The sequence below is a fragment of the Polistes fuscatus genome, unplaced genomic scaffold (assembly GCF_010416935.1).
Source record: "Polistes fuscatus isolate 324 unplaced genomic scaffold, CU_Pfus_HIC Scaffold4, whole genome shotgun sequence".
Lineage (NCBI taxonomy): Eukaryota > Metazoa > Arthropoda > Insecta > Hymenoptera > Vespidae > Polistes > Polistes fuscatus.
This window is the reverse complement of record NW_025113118.1, coordinates 13,459,338-13,476,295: the sequence shown is the minus strand read 5'-3', so window position 1 is coordinate 13,476,295 and position 16,958 is coordinate 13,459,338. Positions and strand designations below refer to the sequence as shown.

The 16,958-nt window shown below is 31.4% G+C and overlaps 1 protein-coding gene across 1 annotated transcript; it reads right to left on the bottom strand.

Moving 5' to 3' along the window:
* Positions 1 to 18: 18 nt before the first annotated feature.
* On the bottom strand, positions 19 to 1,057 carry LOC122520794. The gene is made up of 3 exons (XM_043641064.1): positions 715 to 1,057; positions 256 to 489; positions 19 to 161 (listed from the first exon to the last, which is right to left on the bottom strand). The coding sequence occupies exons 1-3, from the start codon at positions 865 to 867 to the stop codon at positions 21 to 23; spliced, it is 528 nt and encodes a 175-aa protein (XP_043496999.1). The 5' UTR covers positions 868 to 1,057; the 3' UTR covers positions 19 to 20.
* Positions 1,058 to 16,958: the final 15,901 nt, after the last annotated feature.

The following is a 16,958-nucleotide window of genomic DNA, read 5'->3' as shown; positions in this document are numbered from 1 at the left end:
AAAATAGAAAAATCTATATATTATTCAGAGTTCTTAATTTTATTGAGTAAATCTATATATGCTACGGAAATCAAATCTCTTGCGTTAATATTTAAGCTCTTCATTATATTTTCGGCAACTTTTGTTCCATAATCAATATCTTGATTATCTTTCAAGACAACCTGAAACAATTGTCTGTAAATACATATTCTATGTGTACATGTAGCATTTGTATGAAATTATTTAATTATTAAATCATATATATATATTACATACTTCTAATTCCAAAAAACTACCCAAATCATCTACATCATCAACATGTATCCGAGTTTGATCAATTGTATATAATCGTCTTGTTTTTTTGATAGTTCCTATGATACCATTGGTAGCAGACAATATTTTATCCATATCTTCATATGTTTTTGCATTTAAATCTATTTTTTTATAATCACTAAGTTTAGGACCTGTAGTATTAAGTCTTTCATAAAAAATTAATTCACCAGTTCCATCCTGTAAAATGACAGAGTTGTGCTTTTCGAATTACTATATCCTAAAATATTTTTATAAAGAAATAAGAAACTAGAAAATTTTATACAGTACAAAATAAATTGATAATAGATTCATTTGATATAATATTACATAAAAGAAAATAAAAGTAAAAGGAATGTCCGTAAGATAATAAAAAAAAAATTAAAATGTTAGGTAATATTCGATGATTATTTTCCTTATACTTACTTCAAAACGACGTAATTTTAACCTGCCTGTTTTGGATTCAAAGAAAGTATCTAATTGCTTAATTAAAATCATTTTAGTATCCGTAATTTTTTCAAGTTTCTCAATAATAGTTTTAGAATCATGTATCTTCGATTTTATTTCAACGTTCCGCATTTTTATTTTTCGATAATTTTCTTGTATGCTATACTATAGAATACAGAAGTATATTGATGCTCACAATTCCCCTTTTTAATCTACCCAGTGTCATTTTAATTACTAGCGCGACCAAAAGTGGGCGATAGAAGGTATTTAATTAATTAAATTTAATTTTTAGTAAACATGTATACATGTATATTACAAACATGTGTGTCTCTTCAGAAATGCATTTGAAAATATATTTTAAAAAGTGATCATTTATAACGTTCAACTAGAAAAAATCTCAAAGGTTTGTTGTTAACCTGTACCGACCGTCGGTAACAGTAATTTTCTACTTTTAAAATATCGACAGTCGGCAATTACAGTTTCCTACTCTTTACAATACCAATCATCGATAATAGTAGATACCTATTTTAAAATATATCGACTGTTGTTAATGGCAGTGTCTACTTTAATAAAATTGATCGTCGGTAATCTAATATAAAGTATTACCGACGTAGAGTAAATTAAATTTAGAAATCCACCATTACCGACGGTAAATAAGATAAAGGTAGAGCACTGCAATTACCGATATCGCCTTAGCCGGCCTGCCACTATAGTGGCTTTTGCAATTATTTTTTCCAGGTCGATGCGCCACTATAGTGGCTCACTCGAGTAGCCCACTGTCTCATCCTTTGAATTAAATAATCGTCTTCACACACAGTCATTCATATTTACGAGAAATGTTAAAGTTTAAGTATGTACAAAATATTTTTAGTAAAAATTATAATTTAATCATTAAGGAATCTTTATGTAAATTATACGAACGTGCTTTATATAGGACTAATAATTTAAAAAGTGTGTGTATCAGCTCCGACGCACGAATCGAGTTTACCCCTTTAAAACCATTGTCTTTGAACAGGTACAGAAAAAAAGTCTTACTAGATTAAAAAAAAAGACAAGAATACAATGAATACATAGAAAGATAAAATGAATGAATCGAATGCACAATCTCTTTTATACATCGCAACTTTAAATTCTATAATTTTGGACTACTCCCTATTATCTGTAAATACATAAAAGTTATTAAAAAACATTATAAAGTAATTAGTTTCTGTATATTAAATGGATAAAAGGAACAAAGGAGAAAAAGGAATAAGGATATGATATTAATTAGGGATTTAAAAGAAACTAATTACAATTATAATGTATATGGTAAGCGGTCTTTGGCTAGATTTTACTTGCAATGGAATGTATAACATATAAAATATGTTAAACATTATACTGAAAGTAAAATACCATTGCCCAGGTCTAACCACGAGGAGGTAACCGCTTCTGAAGACCCGGGATGTGCATCCTGAAGATGTCCCCATCCGACGACCTAAGTCGAAACCCATAGAAAATTAAAACCTCGAGAACGTTTTCTAATGAGCCCCACTCTTAGGCCCCACCCTAAGAGTTTTATTCGGAAAATTCTTACAATTACTATGGAGAATAAAAAGAAAAGTTTTAATACCATATAACAAAATGATAAACGGGGTGTTAAACATCAATAGAATCGAAATATCATAGTACCTATGTACAAACAAAATTCATTAAAAATATATTAAAAATACATTAAAAATAATTATCACACGAGTGCGATGCTAAGGGGAGAAGAATTAACAAATTAAAATTTAACATTAAATTATACATTATTATTTTATTATAACTAAGTTCTGGTCTGGTCCTCCTTTGGTCCTCCTTTTATTGAACCTGCAACAAAAAAAAACAAAGGGATAGGAAAGAAGAAAAAAAGTGGGCCTGGAAACGAACCTGGAAAAGAAAAAGAAAAGATCATTTTAGATTTGCCAAAATGCAATGAATGATCCATGGTATCTATAAAAATTTGGACTGATCCATGATACCTGTAAAAACATAAAAGAGCATTAACATTTATTTTCTCCATAATTCATCCTGCAAATAAAATATTAAAAAAAGGATCGTTTGGTGTGGGTGGAATTTTAGGTAAGGACATGATTCTATCTTAGGGAGTAAGATAGAATCATGGCTCGCGGGGGCAGGGTCGCATCCCTGAAGTAGACCTTTCTTCGCAAAGAAAGAATCTACCCGCTACCCATTAAAAAAAATACTGGAAACGAACCTGAAACAGAAAACAGAACAACCAATGAATACATCGAATGCATATTCCTTTTCTAGATCAAAATCCAATACTTACAAATGCATTAGAATTAATCGCATCCTGAAACAAAATAAAACGAAAATTAATTAAATATATAATATAATAATTAAATAAATCTTGATACCTAAAACAATAAAAGGGACATTAAAAAACATTATAAGATAATTAGTTTCTACGAATGAAATGAAGAATGAAAAGTGGGGAAATTGTGTGTAATAGGAAATTAAAAAATGATATGATATTGGGGCGGGAATTCGGGAATGGTATTGTACTCTATCATGATTTTAAAGTATTTTCTATCTTTTAAATGAAATATCATTTATAAAATTAAATTTTCGTAATACTCGATTTATTTTTAGGAAAAATTATGTTTGGTCTTTGGTGGGTGGCATGGCAAATCCAACGATGGTCACCTGTAACAAAAAGCAAACTATTTTAATTATTACCATTCTTAATAACCATTATAAATTATTGACGAGCAAAACAAAAAATAAAACAATAAAAATATCAAATGACCAACGAGCTATTTTCAAAAAATTCAACCATGCGTTGAATTTGAAAATAACTCATTAAGTCTGTAGTTGCCCTCTTGAGCCACAATTAAGTGGGGGCCTCTTCGGCTTTTAGCCTCTTCTTTCTTCAAGCCTACTGTCGGACATTCCCTACGTGCGAGCATGAAAAGAATCTTTGACCAAAAACGTCAATCGTTCCAAAAAGTATTCGCATAATTTGGCATATTACAACGATTAATGATATAGAATTAGAATCGTCCCTGATTCTATGTAATAAAAAAAAACCTAACCGACCCTAACACAACCCTGAAAAAGAAAAATGTGATTAGTAAAACATCCTGAGCTTTTTACATTGAAAATAATTATTACCTTTTGGTCGAGAGATCGCCGAAAGGAATATTATTAACTATGTAAAGTATCGATTCTATTCTAATACCAAACCGTTATAATATGCCAAATTATGGTCGTACAATTTAGAAACGACTTCAAGACATTTTCACCCAATTATCTCAACTGCTTATAACACTAATATAAATGAAATACATTTCACATTACAATATATATGAAATAATTCCATTTATTTTCTTTCATCATACATCTTATGCAAATAATTCCGATGTTCGTTAAGGGGGTGACTCTATTTATTAATTATTACAAAATGCATTCGCGTTTCCCGTTAGCTATCCTAGCTCGTGGACAATCAACGAACTTAAAAGTTCATCGACTGTGCACATATTACACGAGCACATTTAATCGAATGTCCGAGCAGTTAATTATGCTAATCGATGACCTATAACACTTCGCACTTTTACTATCGAGTAATATAATCGAATTGAAATAAAAATAATACTAAAAATGCAATGCATTTCTTTGCAATATTTTTATTTAAATTATTCTTTATATTGAATTATATGAAACATTTCAAAGATTAAATCGCGATAGTGCGAAGTGCTAGTTATAATACTTAAAACTAAGTATCAATTCATCAAAGGTTTTGCGGATTTGATTTCGACTCTATCTCGTTCGAGATACAATCGAAATAGAAATGAATTTCTTAAATGGTTGCAAATCCCTTTGAATCATGATACATAATGCATATTACAGAATTGTCACAAAAAAGATTTACAAGTCAAGCAAGATAGAATAAAAAAGATAGAATTTTGTGACAATTCCGTATAAAACCCGGAGGTGGGGACTCGCACTGAAAAGTGCAAGTATGCCACGTGCCATTCCGGGGTCCTACCTACTTATAATTAAAGTTTCACATTCGCTCAAAAAAATACACATGCATACCCACCCACACACTCCACGGTTCTCACACATACCACCAGGGTGCAAAAGCCTAAACTAGAGAGCATGCCCCGGGGCACCTCCGACACCCTAGTTCAAACGCGTTTTCTAAATTTATGGGAGTACGTACCAATTGCTGTAATCGTCTGTCAAGGCTAGTGATTATTGCATAAATGACTAATGCAAAAATACAAGTATAAACTAGTATATATTGCATACTAGTTATATACGAGTATATCATAGTTTCCGCAAATAAATGCGGTAACTCTACTATGCAAAACGATTGTTAAAAAAGAAAATTTCGTATCGTACGCGTGACTCTACAAGTTATTTTTATTCAATAACTTTAAAAATAATAAGCGCGGTATTACGTATCGCGAAACGATGTACAATGCACATTCCTAACCGCACACACATGTGCAATGTACACCGTGCAATCACTAGCACAATGACAGACGCCAAATGGGGGGAGGAAAAACTTAAAACTAAACCATACTAACCGTTTCTCACCCATACGTGTAACACCTGGGCACACGCATAAATGAGAACGCAGAAAGTATAGGGGGGAGAAACGGGGATTAGTAATTAATTGCTGAAAATCCTAATCTAAGATTTGATTATATATAAAAATGTTCTCTCATTAATCTAAGCGGGCTATGACTCTACAAGTCATTTATAATGACTTTTAAAAAGATTTTAAGAATTTAAAAAAATAATAAAAATCTCGGACGACTCTTTCGTTAAATGGCTGTTCTAATGAAAGAACTGGGCTTTGAGCCACCATATAACAGCCAGAGTCTATCCGTCGCGAATGGGTTTGTCTTCTTGCTCATTTTTATTATATCGAAAAATAAAATCGCGATTAAATAAACTAAGTACGAAGCAATGCATGTAAGACATTTATTACATGCTTTTGGACGAAATCGAGTAAATTAATACTCGATTTCACCACTACTAAACGCGAACGAAACACGTAATAAAAAAGAAAAGTGCATTAATTAATTGCACTGTTAATTAAATGAATTTAACCGATGAGACAAGAAGACCTATCCTGAACTAATAATATAACATACAATAAAATATACAATTTTCATGAGCAATTTCAAAAAAGGACTAATCCTTTTTTGAAATCACTCATGTGCTCGTCAATAATTTTTTGGAATAATTACAACCAGTAACTCGTGCCGATTGGGACCTTTCATCCTCGGCATGATTGAGCACCGGAGGGACTTTAAATTTTAACTCACGACCTGCTAAATGTTATATTACATATATATGGCATTTTAAAATAAAATGACGCATGTATGCAATATGAACAATTAGCATTAGAAGTTCTGCGGTGGCTCCAAAACACTCCTACTTCGTAGCAAATGGTCCAGCTGCATCCCTCGTCCATCAGATCCATGGGAGAATTCCTCGATGCACTTTTCCCGCACTCCCGTGACTCTAATATCGCGGTAAACGAATATAAGAAACTATAAAAAGTTTCTTATCGCGAAACCGAAATTTTTTTATACGGCGAACAACACTGACTCTACATACGCGTATGATTTGAATTTAATTTACGCCCGGTCACTGACTCTACTTCGCGATTAAAATGTTACTTTAATTATTCGTACAAACACTGATTCTACAATCTAATTCAAAGACTGCATTGCACGCAGTCAATGCAAACACAAAAATTTCACTCCCGATACGCGGTCACTTCACTGATGCACTTCACTGACTCTACTTCGCGAACAGTCTGTACGACTGTTTTAAAATTAAAAAACTATAATTTTATACGAACAAACTCTAATGCAATTAACTGCATTGCTCGCAGTTAATTTAATATAAAATCTCAAAAATACGCGAACACGAACGCGAACGCGAACGCGAAACGCGAAACGCGACCGAATTTATTTTAACGATCGAACGTGCTTCTAATCCGTGATTTTAATTATATTATAAACGATCAAACACTCCCGTACATTGCTTCGCGCACGAATTGCAATGATGTTCTGAAACAAAAAAGAAAAAGAACGATTAATATCGTCGTCGTAATCAAAAACTATTGAAAATTTATCATAGAAAATGTTTCATAGAAAAATATACTTACTTCTAATCTTCATTGATGAATGCACGATGGGTCTCCTACCCTTAGGTGACGATGACCGAATGCACTGACTCTACTCCGCGATCAAAATTTTATTTTAATTATTCGAACAAACTGACTTATTCGCGATCAAAATTTTATTTTAATTATCGTACGAACATGACTCTACTTCGCGATAAAAATTGTATTTTAATTATTCGAACAAACATGACTCTACTTCGCGATAAAAATTGTATTTTTTAATTATTCGTACAAACACTGACTCTACTTCGCGATAAAAATTGTATTTTTTAATTATTCGCACAAACACTGACTCTAATTTTTTGCAACTGCATTGCGCGCAGTTCAAAAATCAAACACCAACACTTGCTTACCTTTCTGTAAAGAGAGAAAATAAGAAAACTATTAGTATCATTGTTACCATTTAAAAATTACAAGTAATTATTAAAGAAATGTTTAATAGAAAAATTATACTTACTTTTATCTTCAGTGATGAATGCCCGATGGGTCTCCTACCCTTAAGATGACGATGCCGTAGACGGTTCCAACGAAAATCAGAAACTTACGTGTTTCTTATCGCGACCACGACACTGATTCTAATTTTTACAACTGCATTGCACGCAGTTCAAACACTAACACAAACACTTAGCCTTCTGGAAAAAGAAAAAGAAAAAAAAACGATTAGAATCATTGTTATCGTTTAAAAATTATAAGTAATTATTAAAGAAATATTTAATAGAAAAATTAATTTACCTTTTATCTTCAGTGATGAATGCTCGATGGGTCTCCTACCCTTAGGATGACGATGGCACACGTATAAACCGAATAAAAGAAACTTTCGGAGTTTCTTTACCCGAAAAATTTCCGATTTTTGTTTAACGATGCAAACACTCGAGTACCTCATTGCCTACGCGCTCGATTGCAATGATGTTCTGAAACAGAAAATGAAAAAGAACGATTAATATCTTCGTCGTAATCGAAAACTATTGAAAATTTATCATAGAAAATGTTTCATAGAAAAATTATACTTACTTTTAATCTTCAGTGATGAATGCCCGATGGGTCTCCTACCCTTAGGATGATGATGGGTGGATGGTAACGAAAATAAAAAACTATAAAGAAGTTTTTTATCGCGAACGCGAACGCGACCGAGACGTGCTTTACCGACCGCACTGCACGTCAAAAACGTCTGAAAGAATGCACAAGATTATTGTTCCTAGAAAATAAATCGAGTATTTTAATGTGGGATATAATATGAAGGTAGTATTAAAGGGAAAACAATGTAATGAATTGTAATATGATATTAATTAGGAAAATGAAGGAAACTAATTATCATTATAATATTAATAGTAAGCGGTCTTTAGCTGGATTTTACTTGCAATGGAATGTGTAACATATAAAATATGTTAAACATTATACTGAAAGTAAAATACCATTGCCCGGGTCTAACCACGAGGAGGTAACCGCTTCCGAAGACCCAAATTTCAATAAATATTCATTAAATTTGAATTGCCAGTAATACAAATCGATTTTAACACGACAGTAAGTAAAGACAGTCATATAGAAAAATCATAAATTAATAACGTAACAAAATTGTTTTCTATTCGAAATACTTTAATAGGTATGTAATGTTAAAAACAATGTGTACGCGTTTAAACTAATCTTAAATATAAGTAGAGTGTATTAGAATATTAAAATAATTGTTAATTAATCGATAAAAATGTCTATCGTTGTTAAAAAGATCGGAGTATATGTTCTGTGATCCCTCCTCCTCGAAATCCACCGTTGATCTGAGTCATTATCCTCTGTTAAAGTTCTTTTGGTGAAAGTTGTTTACAGGACCTTCCGAACGTTGAGCATGTGTATAAAAAGAATAATAAATCTATTTAATTAAATTAAAGATTAAAACGTTATGATTTTCGTATTTTTATCTATTTTAAGTAATTATTTTAATGCTTCTGCGCAGTGATAACTTCGAGGGTAAAATTTAGCTGTAACATAAAGAGAGTGCATTAGTGCATTAAAATAATTATTAATTAATCGATGCAAGTGTCTATTGTTGCTTAAGAACTAGGAGTATATGTTCTGTGATCCCTCCTCCTCGAAATTCACCGTTGATCTGAGTCATTATCCTCTGTTAAAGTTCTTTTGGTGAAAGTTGTTTACAGGACCTTCCGAACGTTGAGCAAGTGTATAAAAAGAATAATAAATCTATTTAATTAAATTAAAGATTAAAACGTTATGATTTTCGTATTTTTGTCTATTTTAAGTAATTATTTTAATGCTTCTGCGCAGTGATAACTTCGAGGGTAAAATTTAGCTGTAACATAAAGAGAGTGCATTAGTGCATTAAAATAATTATTAATTAATCGATGCAAGTGTCTATTGTTGCTTAAGAACTAGGAGTATATGTTCTGTGATCCCTCCTCCTCGAAATTCACCGTTGATCTGAGTCATTATCCTCTGTTAAAGTTCTTTTAGTGAAAGTTGTTTATAGGACCTTCCGAACGTTGAGCATGTGTATAAAAAGAATAATAAATCTATTTAATTAAATTTAAGATTAAAACGGTATGATTTTCGTATTTTTGTCTATTTTATGTAATTATTTTAATGCTTCTGCGCAGTGATGACTTCGTTGGTAAAATTCTGCTGTAACATAAAAAGAGTGCATTAGTGCATTATAATAATTGTTAATTAATCGATGCAAGTGTCTATTGTTGTCTAAAAGCTCAGTGTATATGTTCTGTGATCCCTTCTCCTCGAAATCCACCGTTGAAATGAGACGTTGTCCTCTATGAAATTACTTTTATTAAATGTTGTTTATATGACTTTCTGAACGTTGCGCATGTGTATAAATTGAATAATCCACCTAATCAATAAAATTTAAGATTATAACGTTCTCATTTTAGTATTCTTTTATTTTTTATGTAATTATTTTAATGTTCCTGCGCAGTGAAGACTTCGAGGATAAAATTTTGCTATAACATAAGAAAAGTGTATTAATGCATTTGATGATAGTATCTATGCAATTTTTATGCAATTGTTTAAATAAGACTAAACTATAAAGCTGTAATGATTATACATAAATTATAGTTATACAATTGTTAATATTGAATGAATTCCAACTAATACAGTAACATGTAAAAATTAAATTACTTTTTCTGGCATTTATTAACGTATATGTAAATAAAAAAGAAAGTACATTTCTCTAAACAATTATACAATCAATATATTGAAACAATGTATTAATAATATACTAATGGAAAATGTGAATTTTTGAAATTTACCATTATAATAGAAGAAAGCTGCGAGGTGTTTGCTTGTTTAAATACCCAAAAAATTGCCAGGATTCATTTTAAAATCTTGTAAACTCTTCTTTTATGTATGTACTTGATACACAAAACAGTAAGAAAGCCTAATAGATGTGCTTTTCCAAATCTTCAAATACTTGCAAATCTGAAAATCATAAGATTGTATTAGTAAAGTATCAAGTTATGTTAATTTGTTGTTAATATTTAAAAACTTATGTGTAGAATAAAGACATTATGCACTAAAAACTTTATCACACTGCACAGAAAAACACACAAAATTCATTTATTTAATAAATCAAAAATAATTTTATTTTCTTATTAGGTGTATACGTTCCTCTATAATATTTAAGAAATAAGGAATAAAATAAAGAGGTTATACACTAAAAACTGCACAGAAAACACAATCGTATAGAAAAGAAACCTCGTTGCAGATATTTTTAAAACAAATGACTTTAGGCATTATAGCCATCTTTAAAGAATTAAGATAATAAGAATTATTTATATTGATACAGAATATGGGAATTTATACTTTCATAGTTGGCATTAGAAATATCAATTGTTTTGTTTCAATTTACTTTAATTCTTTAAGGATGGCTATAGTGATTTCTGTCATTTGTTTCAAAAATATCTGCAACGAGGTATCTTTTCTATACGATTGTGTTTTTCTATGCAATGTGATAAGGTTTATAGTGCATATTGTCTTTATTCTTTTCGTTATTTTTTAAATATTAACAAGACAAGTGTACCTTAAATAGAAAAATAGAATAAATTTTTTATTTATTTAAAAAATAAATTATCATATCAAGCTTGACTAGCGTGGTCATGAAGAAAGTACGTGTGACGGGGCAAGTTTGGTGCGTAAAATACATTTCTATTTGTTATTCGGAATTTCTAATTGGTCACTTGTCGTATAAATTATTATCAGCCAATCAGCTTATTAGCCGAAATAATTATCAGCCAATCAGGGCTCTTTGCTAATCATTCTTCTTTCTTTTCCGCGGCGTCGGTGCTGGAAATCGGACGGATGCTACGTCGTCCCGTTAATCTCAGGTAATTAAAAATATTTTCTAATGTAAATAATTTTCCTATATACTAATCGATTCTTCTAGCAAATGACTTTCAAATGATATAATTGAAAGATTACGATAATGTCGAGGATAAAGAATATTTGCGTAGAAAAAAATTCCATGTACATTGGTATTCATTTTTCTACGCAATCATATATACGGCATCATTTCTATAGATATCGACTTATAATGATTAATTTTGATTGTTTGGATTAATAAAGTAATATATAATATATTTCGACAATTGTTATGTTCCTACATCCTATTTTTAACTATTCGATATTTTTCTATAATAGATGGAAAAAATGCAAATCTCAAGTAGCCATTGGTCAACGGATTTCGCTACTTTTTTTGAAAGTGGACTACCGCGCATACTACCGCGCGCAGCAGATGCGCAGCAGAGGCAACGCAGTGGCAACGGAAGGGGGCGCAGGGGAAAGGTAGAGGAAACGCCATTTTCTGTCAGCTGTATATGTTCCAGCGTACTGCGTCATCTCGTTTAATTCAGGTAATTAAAAAGTATTTTACACCTTTCTATTATATATCAAACGATAGCTACACATAAGATTTTCATACGTGAATGTTTTCAAAACGAAATATTAAAAAGTTCGTAAGAAATTTGTGAGAATATAACATCGATATATCTCGATATCCCGCCAAATCTCACCAATGTTACTTAACAATATTTCTTCTAATTTCCAGCTTTTTTCATGGTATCGATACTTACTACCATCTCTAATGATGCTCTAATTAATTATTTTTCATAATTATGTATTCAAAGATCGTATTACGTATTAAATTCGATTTCTGTCACATACACACACATACAGGCATATATACATAAGTATAGGTAGCTCGTACACATACACTCATGTATTTGATTTTCTTAATATTATACTAATGTAATCTTTTTTTTTTCCTTTTTTAGGTACCGAGCATTAGGAGAGTCCAGCAGGAATACATATACTCAGTCTAACAATTGTGTTTACTCTTTTTTATCTTCATATTCATCGAGGTAAGCGTTATTCTTTTTTTTAAACCATACAGAAATGTATACAAAGAGTGAGAACGAAAGTGAGAGAGAGAGAGAGAAAATAAGAAAACAAAATATTCTATCTACGGGCAATAACGAATGTGTACGTATATTCCAGGAATTTCTCGAAGTGAGAACAGAAGAAACGAAGACAGCCGAAAACAAAACGAAGACAGCCGAACGTTCGACATGAAGGACGCGGTTACGCGTTCATTCCTGATCAGTCCTTCAACGAGCTAAGATCTAACGAACGTGACGTATTAAACTATTATATATATATATAACGTTATCGATTTTTATTAACAATTTTTACTGATATTAAATACTTTATATGTAATTTTATACAAGTAGTGAGATAAAGGCAATTAATATTGCTTGAATTTATATTGATTCTTTATGATAAAATATCTTTAAAAGTGTGCAATGCCTTCAGGAATGATTCACAGGATATATTGTTCTATAATCTTTTTAGTATGTTTCAGCTTTTCAGAGTTTTATTTAATTTTATTTTATTCATCGTCATCCTAAGGGTAGGATACCCATCCTGCAGTCATCAATGAAGACTAAAAGTAAGTATATTTTCCTGTTAAACGTTTCTATGTTAACTTTAATGGTTTTTTATTATAACGATGATATTAATTGTTCTTTTTCTTTTTCTGTTTCAGAACATCATTGCAATCGAGCGCGTAGGCAATGAGGTACTCGTGTGTTGCATCGTAAAAATAAAATACAAAAGAATCGGAAAGTAAAGTCAGTGTTGATCGTCGCATGTTAAAGTTTCGTTTGCTCGGTTAAGAAACTCCGTAAGTTTCTTTTATTCGGTTTAAACGTGTGCTCATCGTCATCCTAAGGGTAGGATACCCATCGTGCATTCATCAATGAAGAATAAACGTAAGTCAATTTTTATTTAAACACTTTCTCAATAATTATAATAATTTTTTTACTTACAACAATGATATTTATAATTTTGTTTTTATTTCTGTTTCAGATCATCAGGAATATATCAGTGTTGGAAGTGTTTGTGAATTGTGTTTGTGAAGTGTTGCAAGTGTTCGTGCATTGCTATCGTGCGCGAAGCAATATACGGGAGTGTTGTATCGTTAAATATAATTAAAATCACGGATTAGAAGCACGTTCGTTCGTTTTCTTTTCAATTCCGTCGCGTTCGCGAACTATTTTTGAAATTTATATATTAAATTAACTGCGACCAATGCAGTAATTGCATTAGAGTTTGTTCGAGTAAAGTTGTATTTTTATCTTTAAACAGTCGCACAGACTGTTCGCGTATTAGAATCAGTGCATCAATGAAGATTTTTCTACTTGCATTGACTGTGTGCAAAGCAGTCTTTGAATTAGTTGCGTAGAATCAGTGATCGGGCGTATAGTAAATTAAAATCATACGCGAATTAGAATCAGTGTTGCTCGACGTATAATAAAATTTCGGTTTCGCGATAAGAAACTCATCTATAGTTTCTTATTTTCGTTTATACCGCGTTTTTAGATTCACGCGAGGTGCATCGCCATGGTGCAATTGAATTTCATCCCATTGGAATGCATTGTAAGTATCTACTTTTATTTACATTTTATTCGATTTTATTTTATATGATTTTGGATTATATTGCAAATAACTTATCGTTTTGTTCTATTTTATTTTACAGATATGACGACGGACTTTCTGATCTTCGATGGATCTTCGATGGATCTTCGATGGATCTTCGATGGATATTCGATGGATCTTCGATGGATTCGATGGATCTTCGATGGATCTTCGATGGATCTTCGATGGATCTTCGGTGGATCTTCGGTGGATCTTCGATGGATCTTCGATGGATCTTCGATGGATCTTCGATATTCGCATTCTACAATACTTGCTGCGAAGTAGGAGTGTTTTGGAGCCATCGTAGAACTTCTTATGCCGTGAGTTAAAATTTAAAGTCCCTCCGGTGCTCAATCATGTCGAGGATGAAAGGTCCTAATCGGCACGAGTTACTGGTTGTAATTATTTAAATAAATTAGTGACGAGCACATGAGTAATTCCTTTCTAGGAGTTACTCATGAAAATTGTATATTATATTGTATATTGTATTGTATATTTTATATTAGTTCAGGATAGGTTTTCTTGTCTCACCGGTTAAATTCATTTAATTAATAATGCAATTAATAAATGCACTTTCTTTTTTATTACGTGTTTTGTTCGTGGTTAGTAGTGGTGAAATCGAGCATTTATTTACTCGTTTTTGTCCAGAAAAGCATGTAATAAATGTCTTACATGCATTGCTTCGTACTTAGTTTATCTAATCGCGATTAATTTTAATATATCGATACTTCGATATTATAAATAAATGAGCAAGAAGACAAACTCATTCGCGACGGATAGATTCTTGCAGTTAAGTGGTGGCTCAAAGCCCAGTTCTTTTATTAGAACAGCCAACTTAATGAAAGGAGTCGTCCGAGGTTTTTAAATATATTAAAATATATTAAAAGATATTAAAAGATATTAAAAGTTAATATTTATCAAATAAATTGTAGAGTCCTTAGCCGCTTAGATAAATTTCTATAAAAATGTATTTATGTCTTATGTATATATGTGTTTTTAATCATATTTTTTAGATCAGGATTTTCAGCTTCTAATGTACTAATCTCCCGTTTCTCCCCCCTATACTTTCTGCGTTCTCATCTATACGTGTGCCCAGGTGCTACTCGTATGGGTGAGAAACGGTTAGTATAGGTTTAGTTTTAAGTTTTTCCCCTATTGGCGGCTGTCATTGTGCTAGTGATTGCACGGTGTACGTTGCACCTGTGTGTGCGTTTAGGTGTGTGCATTGTACATCGTTTCGCGACACGTAATACCGCGCTTATTAATTTTTAAAGTTATTGAATAAAAATAACTTGTAGAATCACGTGTACGATACGAACTTTTTTTTTTTAACAATCGTTTTGCATAGTAGAGTTACCGCATTTATTTGTGGAAACTTTGATATACTCGTATATTACTAGTATGCATATATACTAGTGTATACTTGTATTTTTGCTGTAGTTTTTTATGCAATAATCACTAGCCTTGGCAGACGATTACAGCATTGGTACGTACTCCCATAAGTTTAGAAAACGCGTTTGAACTAGGGTGTCGGAGGTGCCCCGGGGCATGCTCTCTAGTTTAGGCTTTTGCACCCTGGTGGTATGTGAGAGAATCGTGGAGTGGGTGGGTGGGTCTTTGAGCGAATGTGAAAACTTTAATTTTAAGTAGGTAGGATCCAGGAAAGGCACGAGGTTCGCTTCCACTCCGGAGTGGAAATTTCGCCGCCTGGTTTATACAGAATTGTTACAAAAATTTATTTTGTTTATTCATTCCATTATGCTTCCTTTGTAAATTTATTTTGTAACTCTTCTGTAATTTTTATTATGTATCATGAGATTCAAAGGAATTTGCAACGATTTGAAAGATTTAGTTCTATTTCGATTCTATCTCGAACGAGATAGAGTCGAACAAATTAGCAAATAAATACTTTGATCCATTTGATACTTAATTTTAAGTATTATGATATTAGCACTTCGCACAGTCGCGATTTTCTCAATTAGAAATATTTAATATAATTCAATATAACGAATGAATGAAATGAAAATATTGCAAGAAAATGCATAACATTTATTGCTTTATTTATTTCAATTCTATTTTATTTTTTGATATTAAAAGTGCGTTGTGTTATTAGGTCATCGATTATTGACTGCTTGGACATTCATTTAATTGTGCTCGTGTATATGTCAATGAACTCTAAGTTCATTGATGGTTCACGAGCTTTGCTAATGAACAGTGAACGTCAATTAATTTTTTAATAATTAATGATTCAAATCATAAAAAAATATGAGGTAATTTGCTTAAAGTAGTATGAAAGATCTTATCTTTCTTGCACGTAGAAAATGTCCAATGCAGTTTTCAGGAAATGAAGAAAGAAGAGGCTAATGCCGAAGAGGCCCCCACTTAAATGTGGCTGAAGAGGGCAACTACACAGACTATTGAGTTATTTTCAAAGGTTCAACAGCAAGTTCGAACTTTTCGAAAATAGCTCTCTAGTCATATTTTATATTTTATTATATTACATTCTTGCTCGTCATTAATTTTGTAGTTGTAATTGGAGATGATGAACCATTCCATCTCCTTGGGACACCAAATTTGTGTCTATATCGTCTAAAAGATGCATATGTGTTTAGTTAGAGTCAGAAATATTACAATTTTTATATTATTAAATTTTAAAGCTTAAATAACGTTCGGTAAATATTACAGTAATTTCTCTTTTCTTGTTTCGTTTTTAAAATTTTTCACTGTGATCGTATTGTATTAAATTTGCTATTTTTCTTTTCTATATGAAGCAGTTTAAAAGACTTTCATAATAATTAATAGATATTATTTTTTTTAGTAACTTAGTATTTTTACTTTTTCTATTTCTTTATATATATTTCTATTTATTTTATGTAAATGTAAAATCACGCGTTTACATTTAATTTTATTGCTATGGTAATTAGAGATTTGATAAAAGTAAATAGAGAATTAAATTTCAAAAAGTGCATCTGTGAATTGGACGATTTATGTCAGGCTATTGTATCACTTGACTGTATGACTAATGTAGTTTTCTTCTTGTTAC

Excerpts from the sequence above, each read along its gene's own strand:
- LOC122520794 (XM_043641064.1), bottom strand. The coding sequence starts at position 867 with ATGCGGAACGTTGAAATAAAATCGAAGATACATGATTCTAAAACTATT. Across the intron at positions 490-714 it reads TAAAATTACGTCGTTTTGAA|GATGGAACTGGTGAATTAAT; the intron begins GTAAGTATAAGG and ends GTCATTTTACAG. Across the intron at positions 162-255 it reads GTAGTTTTTTGGAATTAGAA|GTTGTCTTGAAAGATAATCA; the intron begins GTATGTAATATA and ends CAATTGTTTCAG.